Below are 15,508 nucleotides of genomic sequence, written 5' to 3'. Positions count from 1 at the left end.
GCAGGGTATTGTATACATAATAAAAAAGGAATCTTTAAAAAATAAAATAATTAAAAAAAAAAAATCTCAGATTATCTAAAAAGATGCAGAGACCCAGGCTTGGGTCCCAGCACCCAGGTCAGCAGCTCACAAGCACCTGTAGCTCCAGCCACAGGGGACACAATGCCACTTTCTCCCTCCAGGCACCTCACATGCACATACCATACACACATAGTAAATGTAAACAAATCTCTTTTTTGGTGGGGAGGGTTAATACAGGGCTTCTCTGTGTAGCCGCGGCTGTCCTGGAACTCACTCTTTAGATCAGGCTGGCCTTGAACTCAAGAGATCTGCCAGCTACTCAAGTTCTGGGATTAAAGGCTGCGCCACCACCACCCAGCAATAAATCTTTAAAACATATCTTACATGTGTTACAAATATGTCCACACATACACATGCTCAGATTGGGACCAGCATCCCCGCACTCGAGAGGCCTGCTTGAGTTAGTTGCAGGCCAGCCCAGACCACAGAAGGGGGACCCTGCCTCAGACTGACTGACTGTGTTTGAGGCAGGGACAGAGGCTAGGATGATCCTCTGCTTTCACATGGGGCGTCTGGCACCCCAGGAGTCCTGAGGAGAGCTAGTGAAGATGAGTAGGCGCCCAGACCAGCGCTCCTCTGGTCTGCAGAGTCAGAAAAAGAAGGAATTAGGGAGGAAAGCAGCCTCCAGGACTGGACAGAGCGGCCAGAGCAGGAGCAAGGCCCCCAGGTATGGTGATGCCAGCTCAGGACAGCGGAGGGGCACTTGAGGACACTGAGCCCAGCCACCCTGACGGGCTGTGTCGATGCTCCTGATAGACACTGTTGCTGAGAAGGCCACAAGGAACTGGGTGGGCAGGGCGGCGGCACTCTGGGCCTAAAGCCTTCTGTGAACTCCGCCCTGCCTCTCCTCCGCAGAACAAAATCCAGGGGATCGTGTTCGACTTCGTCACTCAGCAAGCCTTTGACATCGTCATCATGATGCTCATCTGTCTCAACATGGTGACGATGATGGTGGAGACGGACACTCAGAGCAAGCAGATGGAGAACATCCTCTACTGGATCAACCTGGTCTTCGTCATCTTCTTCACCTGCGAATGCGTGCTCAAAATGTTCGCCTTGAGGCACTACTACTTCACCATTGGCTGGAACATCTTCGACTTCGTGGTGGTCATCCTCTCCATCGTGGGTGAGTGGGCGGGGCCTGGGTGGGGGAGGGGGGAGGGGGCGTGCTCTATTGCGGGTGGGTGGGGCCTGTTCACCATTGTGGGTCAGTGGACCATTTCGGGTGGGCAGGGCCTGTTCACCATCATGAGTGAATAGGCAGAGCCTGCTCTCCATCGTGGGTAGGTGGGCGGGCGGGCGGGGCCTGTTCACCATTGTGGGTCAGTGGACAGGGCCTGCTCTCCATCATGGGTGGGTGAACAGGGCCTGCTCTCCATTGTGGGTGGTTGGGCAGGGCCTGTTCATAGTTGTGGGTGAGTGGGCGGGGCATCTTCTCCATTGTGGACAGGTGGGCAGAGCCAGAGGAAGGACAAGGATCCTGGCTGTGAGAAGATTTCTCTCTTGGAGCAGTGAATTGCTCAGAGCCGGCAGGGGCCTCGGTTATCTCTCCTGTGTGAGCTCCTCAGTCTCACTCAGGCAGGTCACATGGTATATTCCTGCTGAGCGTACCCAGCACTGTCAGGTGGACATGCTGAAGCTCAGAAGGAAGAGATTAAATTTGATCTGCTTTCAAGGTATTTAGAGTCTACCAGGAAAGGTAAAAGAACCCCCCCCCCTTTTTTTTTTTAATGTGGCGATAGCCAGAGGAGATGGCTCAGCGAATGACTTGCTTTGCCATGTGTCACCGTCAGGGTCACTACTGCTGTGACAAAACACCTTGACCAGAAGCAGCTTGGAGAGGAAAGGATTAATTTCACTCAGAGTTCCCCATCAAAAGCAGTGAGGTGCCTAGATCTAGCCAATGGACAGGACATTCTCCACAGTTGAGTGGAGAGTGGGGTCTGACTTTCACACATACTCTGGTGCCCCATATTTGACCACGTCCCCTGAATGGGGAGACCTGGTGGCACTCAGAGGCAGGATAACAGGCTACCAAGAAGAGACTTGAGCATATACAGGGGGAGGAGGTCCCCCTCAGTCACAGTCATAGGGGAGGGGAGCAGGGAGAAAATGGGAGGGAGGGAGGAATGGGAGGATACGAGGGATGGGATAACCATTGAGATGTAACAAGAATAAATTAATAAAAAAAAAGCAGTGAGGGCAGGAACCTGGAGGCAGGAGCTGATGCAGAGGCCATGGAGGATGCTGCTTACTGGCTTGCTCCTCATGGCTTGCTCAGCCACAATGGGCTGGGCCTACCCCATCAATCTCTAGTTTAGAAAATGCCCTACAGGCTGCTTATAGCCAGAAACTATGCAGAGGTATTCTCAATTAAGGCCCCCTCCTTTCTGATCACTCTAGCTTGTGTCAAATTGACTTATAACTAGCCTGTACAAGTAGACTGTACAAGAAGAGATCCTGAGTTCGATCGCCAGAACCATGTCCAGGGTAAGACACACACACTAAGAATGCCTTCACTCAGGAGGCACAGACAGGCAGGTAGATCCCTTGGGTTCACTGGCTGACCAACATGGCCCACTTGGTCAGTTCCAGACCAGTGAGAGATCCTGTCTCATAAAACAAACTGGATAGCACCTAAGAAATGACACCCAAGGTTGACCTCTGACCTCCCCCCATGTAAGTACATACACACATGCACACACACCCCCCACATGCACACATGTGCACTCTGTCCTCAGGGCACACTGCCCCTAACCCTAACCCTCACCCTAACCTTCTTGAAAGGCATCCCAAGTGCCACGCGTGCATGCATTGATTCCAGGTAGATCTGGCTGGCTGGCCAGTGCTCGGAACCACAGGAGCTCTCCCCGAGCACCGCTGACTGCAGCCTGCTTCCTGCGTGGGTGACCGTGGCTACCACAGGCAGAGGGCTCCCCCTTGCCTACGCCTCTCTCTAACAGTGAAGTTGGCATGTGCAACACTGAATCTTGGGACATTTTTCCCAAGAAAAGAATTCCAAAGCTGAGTTATCTGAGGTGACCCTGCACAAGGACAGTGCTTTTTAAGTCACTGCGTACATGCACACCCGCTAGTCCCTGCAGATCTCTGTAAATACAAGGCTAGTTTGGTCTGCATAGCAAGTTCCAGAACAGCCAGGGTTACATACTGAGACCAAAGGGACTTAGTTGTATTTATGGGTGTTTTGCCTGCATCTGTGTGTGTGCACCACACGCACGCCTGGTGCCCATGAAGGTCAGGAGAGTGTGTTGGATCGGATCCCCTGGAACTGCAGTTATGCGTGGTTGTGAACCACCCTGTGGGTTCTAGGCACCGAACCCAGAGTCATGTCTCTGGCCCCTAGACTGACTGCTGCCATTAGACCGCAGCACCCCATGCAAGAAGTGTGAGGAAGGAGGGGAGGGTCTGAGGTGTTAGAAACAGCACCGTGCAGCCTTGGCAGCCCCTCTCCAGACTCTCCCTCGGTCCCTTGCTGGAAGGCAGTTCTTTCCTGGCTTTTTTTTTTTAATGTGTTTTGCTTGGATGTATACATGTGCACCACATGTTTGACTGGTGTCCAGACATGGTCAGAAGAGGGTATCAAATTCCCCAGAACTGGAATTGCAGACAGTTGTAAGCTGCCATGTGGGTGCTGGGAATTAAACCCAGGACCTCTGGAAGAGCAGCTCTCCACCGGGCCTTTTGCTTTACCATTCTATGTGCCTGTGTGGCCGTGCGCCGCATGCATACGATGCCCTGGAGGCCAGAAGAGATGTTGGCTTCCCTGGAATTGGAGCTATAGATGGTTGTGGGCCACCATACGGGTGCTGGGAATCGAACCCAGGTCTCCTGCAAGGGCTCTTAACCACTACGCCATCTCTTCAGCCCCTCTCTTCTGGCCTAAAGCCTTCAAAGGAGAGATTCTGGAGCCTTCTGAATTCGTATGGTTAGGAGACACTTCCCTAGTTAGAAGCGTCGTGTGGCTGAGTAGCTCGTCTCGTCTCCTTGGTGCAGAGAAGACGGAAAGTAGCACAGCCTACGGGGAGCAGCCCCAGCCCGCGCTCTGGACTTTCCGTCTCCTCTCTCCTCTGTGGCCCTTCCTCCGACTCCCACGTGTTGCTCTTTAGCGTTAAAACAAGTGGTCTGCTTGAGGTGGGTCCACAGAAAGGACGTCCAGATGTTTATGTCACCTCTGCTTTTGCATCCAACTCTTGCTGTCAAGGTACCTGCAGTGAAACTGGCTTCTGATTACACCTTTCCGTTGAAGATCTTGGTGTACCAGGTGGAAAGCCACCCCGGGCAGCCCACTTTAATCTCCAGGGCTGCCTCTCTCCTGAGGAGATGGGAGATGAGAAACAAGACAACAATAAGATACATTGAAAATGCGCAGGGGGCTGGAGAGATGGCTCAGAGGTTAAGAGCACTGTCTGCTCTTCCAGAGGTCCTGAGTTCAATTCCCAACAACCACATGGTGGCTGATAACCATCTGTAATGAGATCTATTTCCCTCTTCTGGGGGTCAGGCACACATGTAGGCAGAATGTTCTACATATAATAAATAATGAATCTTTTAAAAATGCGCAGAATAATTAGGACATGAAAGTCAAAGGGAAATATGTCCTGAGGGCAGCCCTCTTGTTCTCTATCTATAGATTTAGAAATCTGATGGCATCATGGGGCACATTTGGAAAAACTGTATGTGCACATATTGAAAAAAAATGGAAAACTGAGTAGGAAAACAAAGATCTGCTTTGTTTTAGTCATAGGAAGGAATAATATAAAGTCATTTTAACCTGAGGGACCAATCTTGCAGACAAAACCCAAATCACATCTCAAATATGTAAATATAGAAAGATAGCCTGCGTCATTTCCTAAACACAGAGGATACCTTATTGTTAATGAATTCACACATAGTAAAACTGTAAAAACCTTAGAACCGTTGAGGCCACGGATGCCTCTAGGGTTAGGGGCTGGCTGCCCTCAGTCTGCTCACTGAGCACTCAGTTTCCATATACCTGTTTTCTCTCCTCTTCTACTCGTTTGGAGCGTGTCACTGTTTCATTATGAGGGTTCTTCGTGCCCTTTGAACTCCCGGGTGCCCATGGCCTCGGTAACCATGCCCTCTGCTCCTCCCTTAGGGATGTTCCTGGCCGACATCATCGAGAAATACTTCGTCTCCCCGACCCTGTTCCGCGTCATCCGATTGGCCCGCATCGGGCGCATCTTGCGTCTGATCAAGGGCGCCAAGGGGATCCGCACCCTGCTCTTTGCCTTAATGATGTCCCTGCCCGCCCTGTTCAACATCGGCCTCCTGCTCTTCCTGGTCATGTTCATCTTCTCCATCTTCGGGATGTCCAACTTTGCGTACGTGAAGCATGAGGCTGGCATCGATGACATGTTCAACTTCGAGACATTCGGCAACAGCATGATCTGCCTGTTTCAGATCACGACCTCCGCTGGTTGGGACGGCCTACTGCTGCCCATCCTGAACCGGCCCCCGGACTGCAGCCTGGACAAGGAGCACCCGGGCAGCGGCTTCAAGGGGGACTGCGGGAACCCCTCAGTGGGTATCTTCTTCTTTGTCAGCTACATCATCATCTCCTTCCTGATCGTGGTCAACATGTACATCGCCATCATCCTGGAGAACTTCAGCGTGGCCACGGAGGAGAGCGCTGACCCTCTGAGCGAGGACGACTTCGAGACTTTCTACGAGATCTGGGAGAAGTTTGACCCAGACGCCACCCAGTTCATCGAGTACTGTAAGCTGGCCGACTTCGCCGATGCCCTGGAGCACCCTCTGCGCGTACCCAAGCCCAACACCATCGAGCTCATCGCCATGGACCTGCCGATGGTGAGCGGGGACCGGATCCACTGCTTGGACATCCTCTTCGCCTTCACCAAGCGAGTCCTGGGAGACAGCGGGGAGTTGGACATCCTGCGGCAGCAGATGGAGGAGCGGTTCGTAGCGTCCAACCCTTCCAAAGTGTCTTACGAGCCCATCACAACCACCCTGCGGCGTAAGCAGGAGGAGGTGTCCGCCGTGGTCCTGCAGCGTGCCTACAGGGGACACTTGGCGAGGCGGGGCTTCATCTGCAGGAAGATGACTTCTAATAAGCTGGAGAACGGAGGCACGCACCGGGAGAAAAAGGAGAGCACCCCATCCACGGCCTCCCTCCCCTCCTACGACAGCGTGACGAAACCGGACAAGGAGAAGCAGCAACGGGCCGAGGAAGGGAGAAGGGAGAGAGCCAAGAGGCCAAAGGAGCTGAGAGAGGCCAAGTGCTAGAAGAGGAAGAGGAGGAGGAGGAAGAGGAGGAGGAAGGGAAGCTTGCGCTGGCTTAGCACTGGCACGGGACGCAGAGCAGCTGTGGAGACGACGTCGTCGTACTTGGAGACCTACACCAAACACAGTCCGCTTCCGTGTGACACGGTTGCACCTTGAGCAGTGACCTGCCAGGGGCAGAGGACCCTGCTCTCTGGACTCACAGGTTTTCTATCGCTTGGGCAGATGGTTACTGCATGTTACTCAGTCAATGCAACTTAGGACTAAACTTAACAGGATACAAAACAGAGGCGGCTGCCGGGACCAGCAGATTGCCGTCGCAGCCAAATGGATTTTATTTTGTTTTGTTTTGTTTTATTTTATTTTGTTTTGTCGATTCTCAGAAGCAGAAAGCATCACTTTAAAAGTTTGTTCGTGCAAACAATATTTGTGTTCCTACTAAGCGAAGCAGCAAAAACACACAAACACGCACGCACACATGCGCGCGCACACACACACACACACACACATTCATGTCACTAATGTCCGTTCCTTTGACATAAACGTCGTCTTCTCCACAAGGGTGTCAGGCAGTTTGGAGAAGGGTGCGGGAAGACAATCAGGTCCCTTCAGGCTGAGGAGGACTTGCTCAGGCCAATCCCAAACAACCGTGCTCGCTCAACGCGTAGAGACGACTTGCATGCTGGCATGCTGTGATCAGGAGTCATGCATGAGACCCATTCACCACAAGCCACTGTTCCACCTGCCCTCCCCCCCATGTCGGGTCAGCCTCTGGACAGGACCCAGCCCTGCTCCGTCCACAGGATCTGCAGAAATGGTAAGAGTGCCGCGCCGGCTGCAGCCCTTCTCTCATACCCCTCTGGGTAGGGGAACGTAATTAACCAATTGACCACCACCAACAAAAACACGCCAACCCGATGGATCCGTTGTGTGTACGTGTTTAACAGACATCTCTAACCTACAGCCATTGCTGCGCACTCCGCAAGGTAAACCATCCAGTGCTGCTCCGTCCAGCACGTGAGGAGACTTCGGCCCCGAGTGGCTTGTACTATTAATGTCACTGTAAAACCAAATCCTAGGGCTAAAACAAACAAACAAATAGAAAAAATAGTTCATTTGTATCTTGCAATATTACGATGATTGTTTCGCCTTCGTGCTGGCAAACTGACGACTGACTGGGGTAGAGATCAAAGTGCCGTTCACAGTAGCTAGCATGCTACCCCGAGGAGGCCTTTGGGGGGACTTACAGAAACCTTTCTTTGGGGCCATGGGGTGCTTACTTCCTTTAGTGTCACGCCTATCTGCATTATGGCTTTTCTCCGGGCTCAGGTAGACATGGAAAGGAGGCTCAGATACCCTGAACTGCCCTGTCCTGCCGAGGGGTTGTCGCCAGTTCCTCCCTGCATGGCTCTCCCTGCCTCCATCACATCCCCCCAGCCAGCAGGGCTTTCCTTCCCACTGCCCAGGGCCGGCTGAGGGCAACAGTGCTGTCTGGGGTGTGGCTGTGGGCTCTGCCACTTGCGATTAGAATATTGATAGCGAGCAGGGACCTGAGGTAGAGATGGAGCTGCCTCTGGACCAAGGCCGGTCGGTCTTGTTTCTACGCTGGCTTTTGTGAGAAAGGGACTCTGTAGTGATTCTTAGGGTGTCGCTCCCCCTGCCGTTTCCTTTCAGCCCATCTTGCCTTCTGCTTGGTGGCCTGCCCACTGCCGTGGGGGGAGGGCCATGTCTTCATCCCATTTCCTGCTTTACAGAATACAGTTCTTAGTCCAGGATGTCTCACCTGACCACAAGCTTTCACAGCCAAGATGCTGCACTTGAATGTCAGAAAGTCTCTCTGAACCAAAACAACATAGCCCATCACTAGACACATTGGACACACCAGTCTGCCTTGCTGTTGAAGCACTTTGGATGTAATCTCACAGTCCACTTGACTAGTTTTGCATAGAACAAACCACAGCCAGTCAGCAGCTTCCTACCGCGTTGGACCGACAGATACTGTCCAGCTCTCCTGAGCGAGGACGCCGTGACCAGCTCAGGACCTGTGTCAGCGCCCCCCCCTTCCCCGCGCTAGGACAGAGAGAGTGTCACGTGCAGGCGACATAGTAAACAGCACAAAACAGGAGCTGACGTGTGGTTATTCTTTTTAAGAGAATTATAAATACTGTAATATATAATTTTATTTTATTGGCATGCCTTTTGTAAATACAAATTACTAACTTATAAAATAGGAAATGGCTTCTGGCTTATGCCATTGTCATGTTTATTTTTATTTTTTATACTTTCCTTTCTTCTTAGAACTTAGATGCTGTCAGCCAATGTATACCCCCCAACCAGACAGACAGACAAAAAATTTTTTATTGCTAATGGTCTTTTCCAAAACAACAAAAAATATATATATTTTTGTTCCAATGTGCAATAAATTCTAACCACTTCTATGCAAGATTTGGCTAAACTTAATCATTGTTCTTAGGTCTTGAGATGGGCAACAGCTATTTGATCCTGCTAGGAACACTAAGCGCCATGCTCTTAATGTCCTTAAGCTACTAGGTCTGACCCTTGGTCCCTCAGCCCCGCCCCTAGCCCCGCCCCCAGCTCCGCCCCCAGCCCAGCGGCTGTTCCCTCGGTTCCTCACACCCTCCGACAGCTTCCTGGGGAAGAAACCACCTTTGCTCGCTCCGAACCTTCACTCTGATTGGACTTCTCCCACCAGTGCCCCTCACCCTCGGTCCCTCCATCCAGCCACTCCCCTCCATCCTGCGCCCCACGTCTCGTGAACCACACCATCACCAGCAGTTCACACCCACAGTTAACAGGCATTGAATCAGCTATGGCAGTTTTTGGTTGGTTTCGTTTCGTTTTGCGTCCTCACTGAGTGAGCAAGTGGCAGCGCTTTGCCAAATATTCACGAACCTATCAGAGAGCAGCAGCCAGTGCCACTGCGCATATATATATATATATAGATATATAAATATAAATATTTATTTTTTTGTAGCCAGGTCCTTGGTGCAGTATTTATATTTCACAATCCTTTAAAAATAAATAAATAAATACAATAAAAGGACAAAAAGCAAAAGTCATGTGATGCTGTTCATTTAAAATGCAGAACGAAAGCCCCTGAGCAGTAGGTGCGGTGGCGACTGCTGGTTGTGTGGAGACACTTTCCCCTCTTCCTTAACTCCCGAGGCTTTGGGTGAGGAGGCTGGGGTCTGGAGCAGAGGCTGAGAGCAGGGCGTCCCTTCTGCATCCGGTGGCCTGCTCTCACCACCTGGAAATGAGCTGTGGGCAGAGAGACAGCTCCCTGTCAGGGCCCCTGGAGCTTCAGTGCCCAAAGGGCTTCTTCCATTTTATCACCACAACCAGTGTAAACTGTAAAAGACCAGTAGTGTATTAGCAAATGCATGGAGGCCAACGCTGCCCTAAATGAGACATGTTTTTTGTTTTTGTTTTTGTTTTTTTTTTAAAAAGGGGGAAAAAGTAAGTTACTATAAGCCAAAAGGAAACAAAATAAAAATGACCCTTTTTACCACATGAGGGAAGCCTGCCTTGGTGTGTGTCTGTTCTTGAGTTCTGGAAGGGCTCTGGGAACCGGGACCCTGGAGCATTTGGGGGAAAGGAGAAAGGGAGCCAGAGCCTCCTGATTCTGGCTAAGTAGAGACTGCAGCGAAAAGCCAGGTCCCGACCTCCCAGGTCCCTGCTTGCCGACTGCATGCAGCATGGCTCCTTAGCCTAGCGCCCTCCTTCACCGGCCCCACCCAGCAGAGCCCCCGACAGGACTTCAGCCAACCCAGCTGGTCTGGCCTTACTTCTGCCTTGTTCATGGATATGATTTAAAACTACCCATCTCCCAAAGCTAATGCCAGCTCGCTGCCCAGCGGCTTCCACTCCACTAGCTAGTGCTGGGCTCTGCCCTCCATCCACTCCTGCAATCAGACCGGCAGACTGGGGCCGTCGTCCCCTTCACATTCGTGCAGGGGAGGGGGCACCCCCGGGGGACATCCCTCTCCAGGCCATGTCTCCTGGTCCAGGAACACTCAGGAGGATCCTGAAGTGCCCACTCTAGTAACTGAACTGAGAGAGATGGCTGGTAGGTCAGTCCCGTCCGTGTCCCTCACCCCAGCCTCCAGGCCTTCTGTGGAGGTGAGATTGCCATGGCTTAGGACTTGGTGACTTGAGTCCTGGGCGTCTTCTGTAAAGATGCCTCTTTCTTTTCTCAGATGTTGCCCAAAGTTTTTTGCAAAAAGCTTCCTTCATTTTCAGGTACTCTCCCTGCCCCCTAAAGAATCCGCTGCCATCAGTCAGCCGGGGGCGTCAGGAGAAGAGGAAGTCTGGGTTGAGAGGCCAAGACTTGCCTGTGCTTCCTGCTGCCTCTCGAGATTGCCAAGACATCCTCCCTTAAAACACTCCTGAGGCGCCCCTGACCCTGACTCCACTGCTGTTTGCTGTACATAAGAGGCTAAGTGGGGTGAAGTGGGCAGGTGTGCACATGTGGCGTGTGTGTGTGTGTGTGTGTGTGTGTGTGTGCGCGCGCGCGTGTGCGTGTGTGCAAAGAATGTACATAGGTAAAGGGGAGCGTGGTCCAGTGGTTCCAGAAGAGGGACAGAACTGTGTGTTCCATCCCTAGCTTGACTGCTGGCTCGCTGTGTGGCCTTGGGCAAGTCACTTAACCTCTCTGTGCCTCAGTTTCCCCCATCTGTAAAATGGGGGTAATAATACTGACCTACCTCACAGGGGTGTTGTGAGGCTTTAAGTAGATGTTTTGTAAAGCGTTCTGAGATACAGAGACAAAGGCGCCAGGGAAGGGCACCGTACACTTCGGACTTGAGGAAGAGGAACTAGTTAGTACCATAAGCGCTGCTATTCTGAGAGCCATTTTAAACTGCACTGCTCCACCCCCCGCTTCTCATCACGAGGACAGCAGGTCGAGAAGTGTCTTTCCTTGCACTTGCTTCTGGGGTTTGTGATTCTTCTATTTCCCCACCCCCCGCCCCCGCCCCACCCCCTTGCTGTAATCCCTTCCTGACCCCTTCGACTCTTTCCCTGTTCTGTTTATGCGGAAATGGCAGAAATGCTTGAGAAACGAGCGTGTATAAGCGGATTGGAAGTTTATAGTCTGAATTTTCAATTTTACTTTGTACTGTACATCTTTTTACTTTAGAATTTGCAATAAAGGGTTACGTCAATCTTGTTTTCAACTCTCCTCTTGGACTGGCCTGTCATTCTGTCATGGCTTTCGCCCCAAGCCTGAGGAGGACTCCCTAGCTACTGGTCCTCCAGAGGTGGGTGGGAAAGTGCCAGGCTCCCGCACCTGAGTGACTGAGTGGCTCTGCACACTCCGCGTGCACACTCTGGGCTCCCTTAGTGCACATGCACTGTGCGCTGGGGCGTGATCCGCGAGTCACAAGCAAGGCTCTGGTTTCAAGAGGCCAACTGCGCCACTAAGGAGTGGTGGGCAGCTTCCTGGCACGCAAAGACAGAAGAGTGAACCCAAAAGCATGGCACAGGGCCGCTGGCAGCACTGGGGACCCTTGGGCCGGCTCCCGAGGCCCACGCCACCCACTTCCGTCCATCCAGCCACAGACTGCAGCCTCTTTTGGAAACTTTATGGTGGCATGGCCGCCGTCTGGCGCGCTGCCCGCTTTCACAGCTTCACAGCGGCGGGCAGAGGGACGAGGGCCGCTGCAGCGCCCATGCCCCGGTCAGGAGCTGCTCTGCTTCCGAGCCGCCGCAGGGCGCCCAGGCTGGCTTGGGCAGGGAGAAGGCGGGAGGGCCACGGGCACGAGGCCACACGGGGTCACCATCGCCTCCCGTGATCCACAGTGTGAGCACCGTGATCAGCAACCCGGTGCCCAGCGCGCCCAGGAAGCCGGCGAGGAGGCCGAGCGCCAACGGCCCGACCCAGGCTGCTGGACTGCGCGTGTAAGGGGGCTGCGGCAGGCGCTCCACGATCAGCTCCAGCTCATCCCAGGCGGGCAAGGGGACCGCAGCGCGGCGGTCGCGCGGGGCCGGGGCCGGGGCCGGGGCCCGGGCGGGGACCACAGGCGGCTGCACGTAGCTCTCGCCCGACCTGCGCAGCTGTAACGTCGCCTGCTGGTGCAGGTTCTTAGCCAGCTCCCGTGCCACATCGGGGCGGCCGCTGCGCCGTAAGGCCCGGGCCACGCGGTCCCAGGACAGGGCTGGGGCCTCGGCCGCCAACCAGGACGCCAGCGCCTCTCGGCAGCCATCAGAGACCTCTCTAGCGTCGGCAGATCGGTCTTCCGGCCCCTCTGAAGGCTGCAAGGCTGCGGCCCGCCGCTGTTGCCCCACCCGGCCCTGCGCCCGAAGCGAGGGTGTGGGCGGCTTAGGCCTCGCCAGTCGGTCCTCTGATAGCCTGGCCAGCTCGGTGTCCAAGTCAGGCTCTGGCGCCTCGAGGAGCGATCGGAAGTGGCTGCACTCCTCCGGGGTCAGCAGCTCCGCCAGGCGGACTGCCGCGTGGGGGCCCATAGCGTCCAGTGCGCTCGTGGGGGCCAGTGCCCCACTGTAGAACGCCAGGACCAGCACCCACACCATGGCTGGGCCTGGGGGAGAGGTTCCGAATGCCGAGGCTCTGTTGCAAGGCCGGGGATTGTGGCGCAGCTGAGAGGAACATTCGTGGACCGCTCAAGGTATAAAGAACTCGGCCACTGGGGTGGGCGTCGGGGTCGGGGTGCACAGATCCGATCGCTCAGGGTCTAGGAGAAAGAGGCACCCAATGAAGGGCGGGCGGGATTGGCTGGGAGCCCGGGCACTACATTGTAACAGCCCCACTGATACCCCAACCCCCACTAATTCGTTCACCATCCTCTACCAGAAACCCCAGACTGTCTGCTTGCTGTCAGCCCCCAAATCCAGCCAAGACCCGGATTCCCTCTCAGCATGCCCTCACCTTTGCTGGTCTTCTCGTCATCTTCTCAGGATTGGGCAAATTCCTGGTTCTCCCATGCCCACACACACGGGGGCCACACTTAACCTAACATTTCCCAAGGTGGCTTGACTGTGGTTTGGCCTCCATGGCGGATCCTGCGGTCTCACGCCTTCTGGGAGCCACGAATACTGTCCGCGCACACCATGGCCCCATCTCTTAAGAATCCCCGCCCCCTACCACACCCAACACACAGCTGCTTGCCTTGTTTGCTGCCTCGCCCATGAGACTGAGGGCGCCCCCCCCCCACCCCATTACCAGAACAGTGACCGTAGGTAAGTGTTCAGCAAAGGCCTGTGACTCAGTGCGTGAATTCTTGCGGACCAGTCCCCTGTCCACAGCCCCTCCCCCACGGGCTGAGGCTTCCTTGTGGTGTACCAGCTCTGCAGGGCTGGGTGGTTGAGAGTCAACCCCAGGTCTCCCTACTTCTGCCTCCATTTTATGCTGTGACAAACATGGGTGGTGCCAACACCAACCCCTCCAGCCTCCGCATTCTCCTGACCCCTCTACCCGTCCTGCCTGTGTCTGTTGGGGGGCAGGGTGGCACGTGCATGTGCGTGGCCTGAGGCTCTTCATTCCCCTAGCCAGGGTCTCTCAGTTGAGTCCAGAGTTCACTGATAGGGCTAGTCCATCTTACCCTGAGGGATCCCCTACTTATGCCTTTCAAGGGCTGGAATTACTCGAGAGCTGCCACACCAACACAGCTTTGTTTGTTTGTTTTGTTTTTGTTTTTCAAGACAGGGTTTCTCTGTGTAGTCCTGGCTGTCCTGGACTCACTTTGTAGACCAGGCTGGCCTCGAACTCACAGCGATCCGCCTGCCTCTGCCTCCCAAGTGCTGGGATTAAAGGCGTGCGCCACCACGACCAACACAGCCTTTACTCTGCGCCTCGGTCCCTACTTGCTGGGCCATTTCCCCAGCATTCTTGAGAGAAAGCCATGTGTCCTTCAGTGGGATACAGAAATACTTTGCAGTGACTGTATCACCATCAAACAATCGTGCCAGCTGTGAGAAGATACCCATGACATACCCCCAGCACCCACAGCTGGCTTTTTTTTTAATGTATGCAAATGTTACATCTGCATGTACACCTGCAGGCAGAGGACACCAGGTCTTATTATAGATGGCTGTGAGCCACCATGTGGTTGCTGGGAATTGAACTCAGAACCTCTCGAAGAGCAGCCAGTGCTCTTAACCGCTGAGCCATCACTCCAGTCCCACAACTGGCTTTTACAGTCACATATTTATATGATCTGTCTAGGATGCTGTCCCCACTGAGGATTGTCAAGGGTGTCCTTGGCAGTTTGGGGCAGTGTTACACTAGGCACGTGACAGGCTGCAAGAGGACACATCTGGACCTCCAAGGACCAAAAGGTAGGGCTCTTTGAATCCTGGAAATAAACACATTTGTTTCCCCAGAGGCTGCTTCTGGCTTTGCCTTCTATGAGCCTGTAGTGCACCCTAAGTTTCCTTGGCCTACGGTGGACGGTCTAGCTGTGGCAGGTAAGGAATTGAAATAGTAGTGGGTCCCAGCTTCTCCACAGAGCTTTTAAACAGTTTATCATGAGCTGTCAACCATAACTGGGACTGAAAGACAGTGAGGAAATAGACAAAGGACCTCACATGGCCTGAAACATTGGACTTCAGGTGTCTCCACACTTTGCCCTCCACCTTGGTCAACCAGGACTGTGCTGCTGCTCTTGGGGGCCCCTCTTCCTCCTCCCCTAACTATCTGTGGAAGGACCAGAAACACTCAGAACCACAGCCAGGACACTGACAGACCGGAGTAGCCAACACTCCCCCACATCCCACTACCCCCAAGAAATCCTCTGGATACCACACATCATAACTTTAATACTGTGTAATATTTTCTTTTAAAATACAGTCTCTTCTGAGGTAGACAGACCACAACTGCGGAGATCGTCAGACAGGAGATAAATATGCACATTACAACACACAGCAAAATGAGGTAGAAATGGTCACAGCTGAGAGAGAGGATCCCAACCCCATATTAGCAGAGGGAGTGGAGGGCCGGCGTGCCCCCCCCCCACGCTCTATCCCTGGATTCTTTGGTATGCCCCCCCCAACATTGCTAGACCCGCCCTGCCATCCTGCCCCATACTCGTGAGGTAGGTGCTGCAGCCGGAGGCTGTCTTCTTGTGCAAAGCTTCTAAACCGGGGAACAGGAAGAACCCAGCAGGTGAAG

General features: G+C 53.6%; 2 protein-coding genes across 5 annotated transcripts in view; one reads left to right on the top strand and one right to left on the bottom strand.

Annotated features, from left to right (window-relative positions):
* Positions 1-11,563, top strand: part of SCN8A (sodium voltage-gated channel alpha subunit 8) — a 192,884-nt gene extending 181,321 nt beyond the window's left edge. For 3 of the 4 annotated variants that reach the window (XM_084749728.1, XM_084749729.1, XM_084749727.1), the window contains 2 exons: positions 937-1,207; positions 5,219-11,563. In XM_084749728.1, coding sequence (XP_084605854.1) covers positions 937-1,207; positions 5,219-6,366 — 1,419 coding nt within the window. In that variant the 3' untranslated portion in view covers positions 6,367-11,563. The remainder of the gene's footprint in view (positions 1-936; positions 1,208-5,218) is intronic. The other variant, XR_014773114.1, reaches the window with a different exon arrangement.
* TMDD1 (transmembrane and death domain 1) lies at positions 10,861-12,918 on the bottom strand. The gene has a single exon (XM_084749741.1). It carries the CDS (start codon positions 12,910-12,912, stop codon positions 12,013-12,015), a length of 900 nt encoding a protein of 299 aa, XP_084605867.1. The 5' UTR covers positions 12,913-12,918; the 3' UTR covers positions 10,861-12,012.
* Positions 12,919-15,508: the final 2,590 nt, after the last annotated feature.

The sequence above is a fragment of the Acomys minous genome (genome assembly GCF_964271855.1).
Source record: "Acomys minous genome assembly, chromosome: 12".
In the NCBI taxonomy this organism is placed as follows: domain Eukaryota; kingdom Metazoa; phylum Chordata; class Mammalia; order Rodentia; family Muridae; genus Acomys; species Acomys minous.
The sequence above is the reverse complement of the archived record's forward strand: the minus strand, read 5'-3'. Positions and strand labels throughout refer to the sequence as shown.

Coding starts and splice junctions, on each gene's coding strand:
- TMDD1 (XM_084749741.1), bottom strand. CDS start 12,912: ATGGTGTGGGTGCTGGTCCTGGCGTTCTACAGTGGGGCACTGGCCCCC.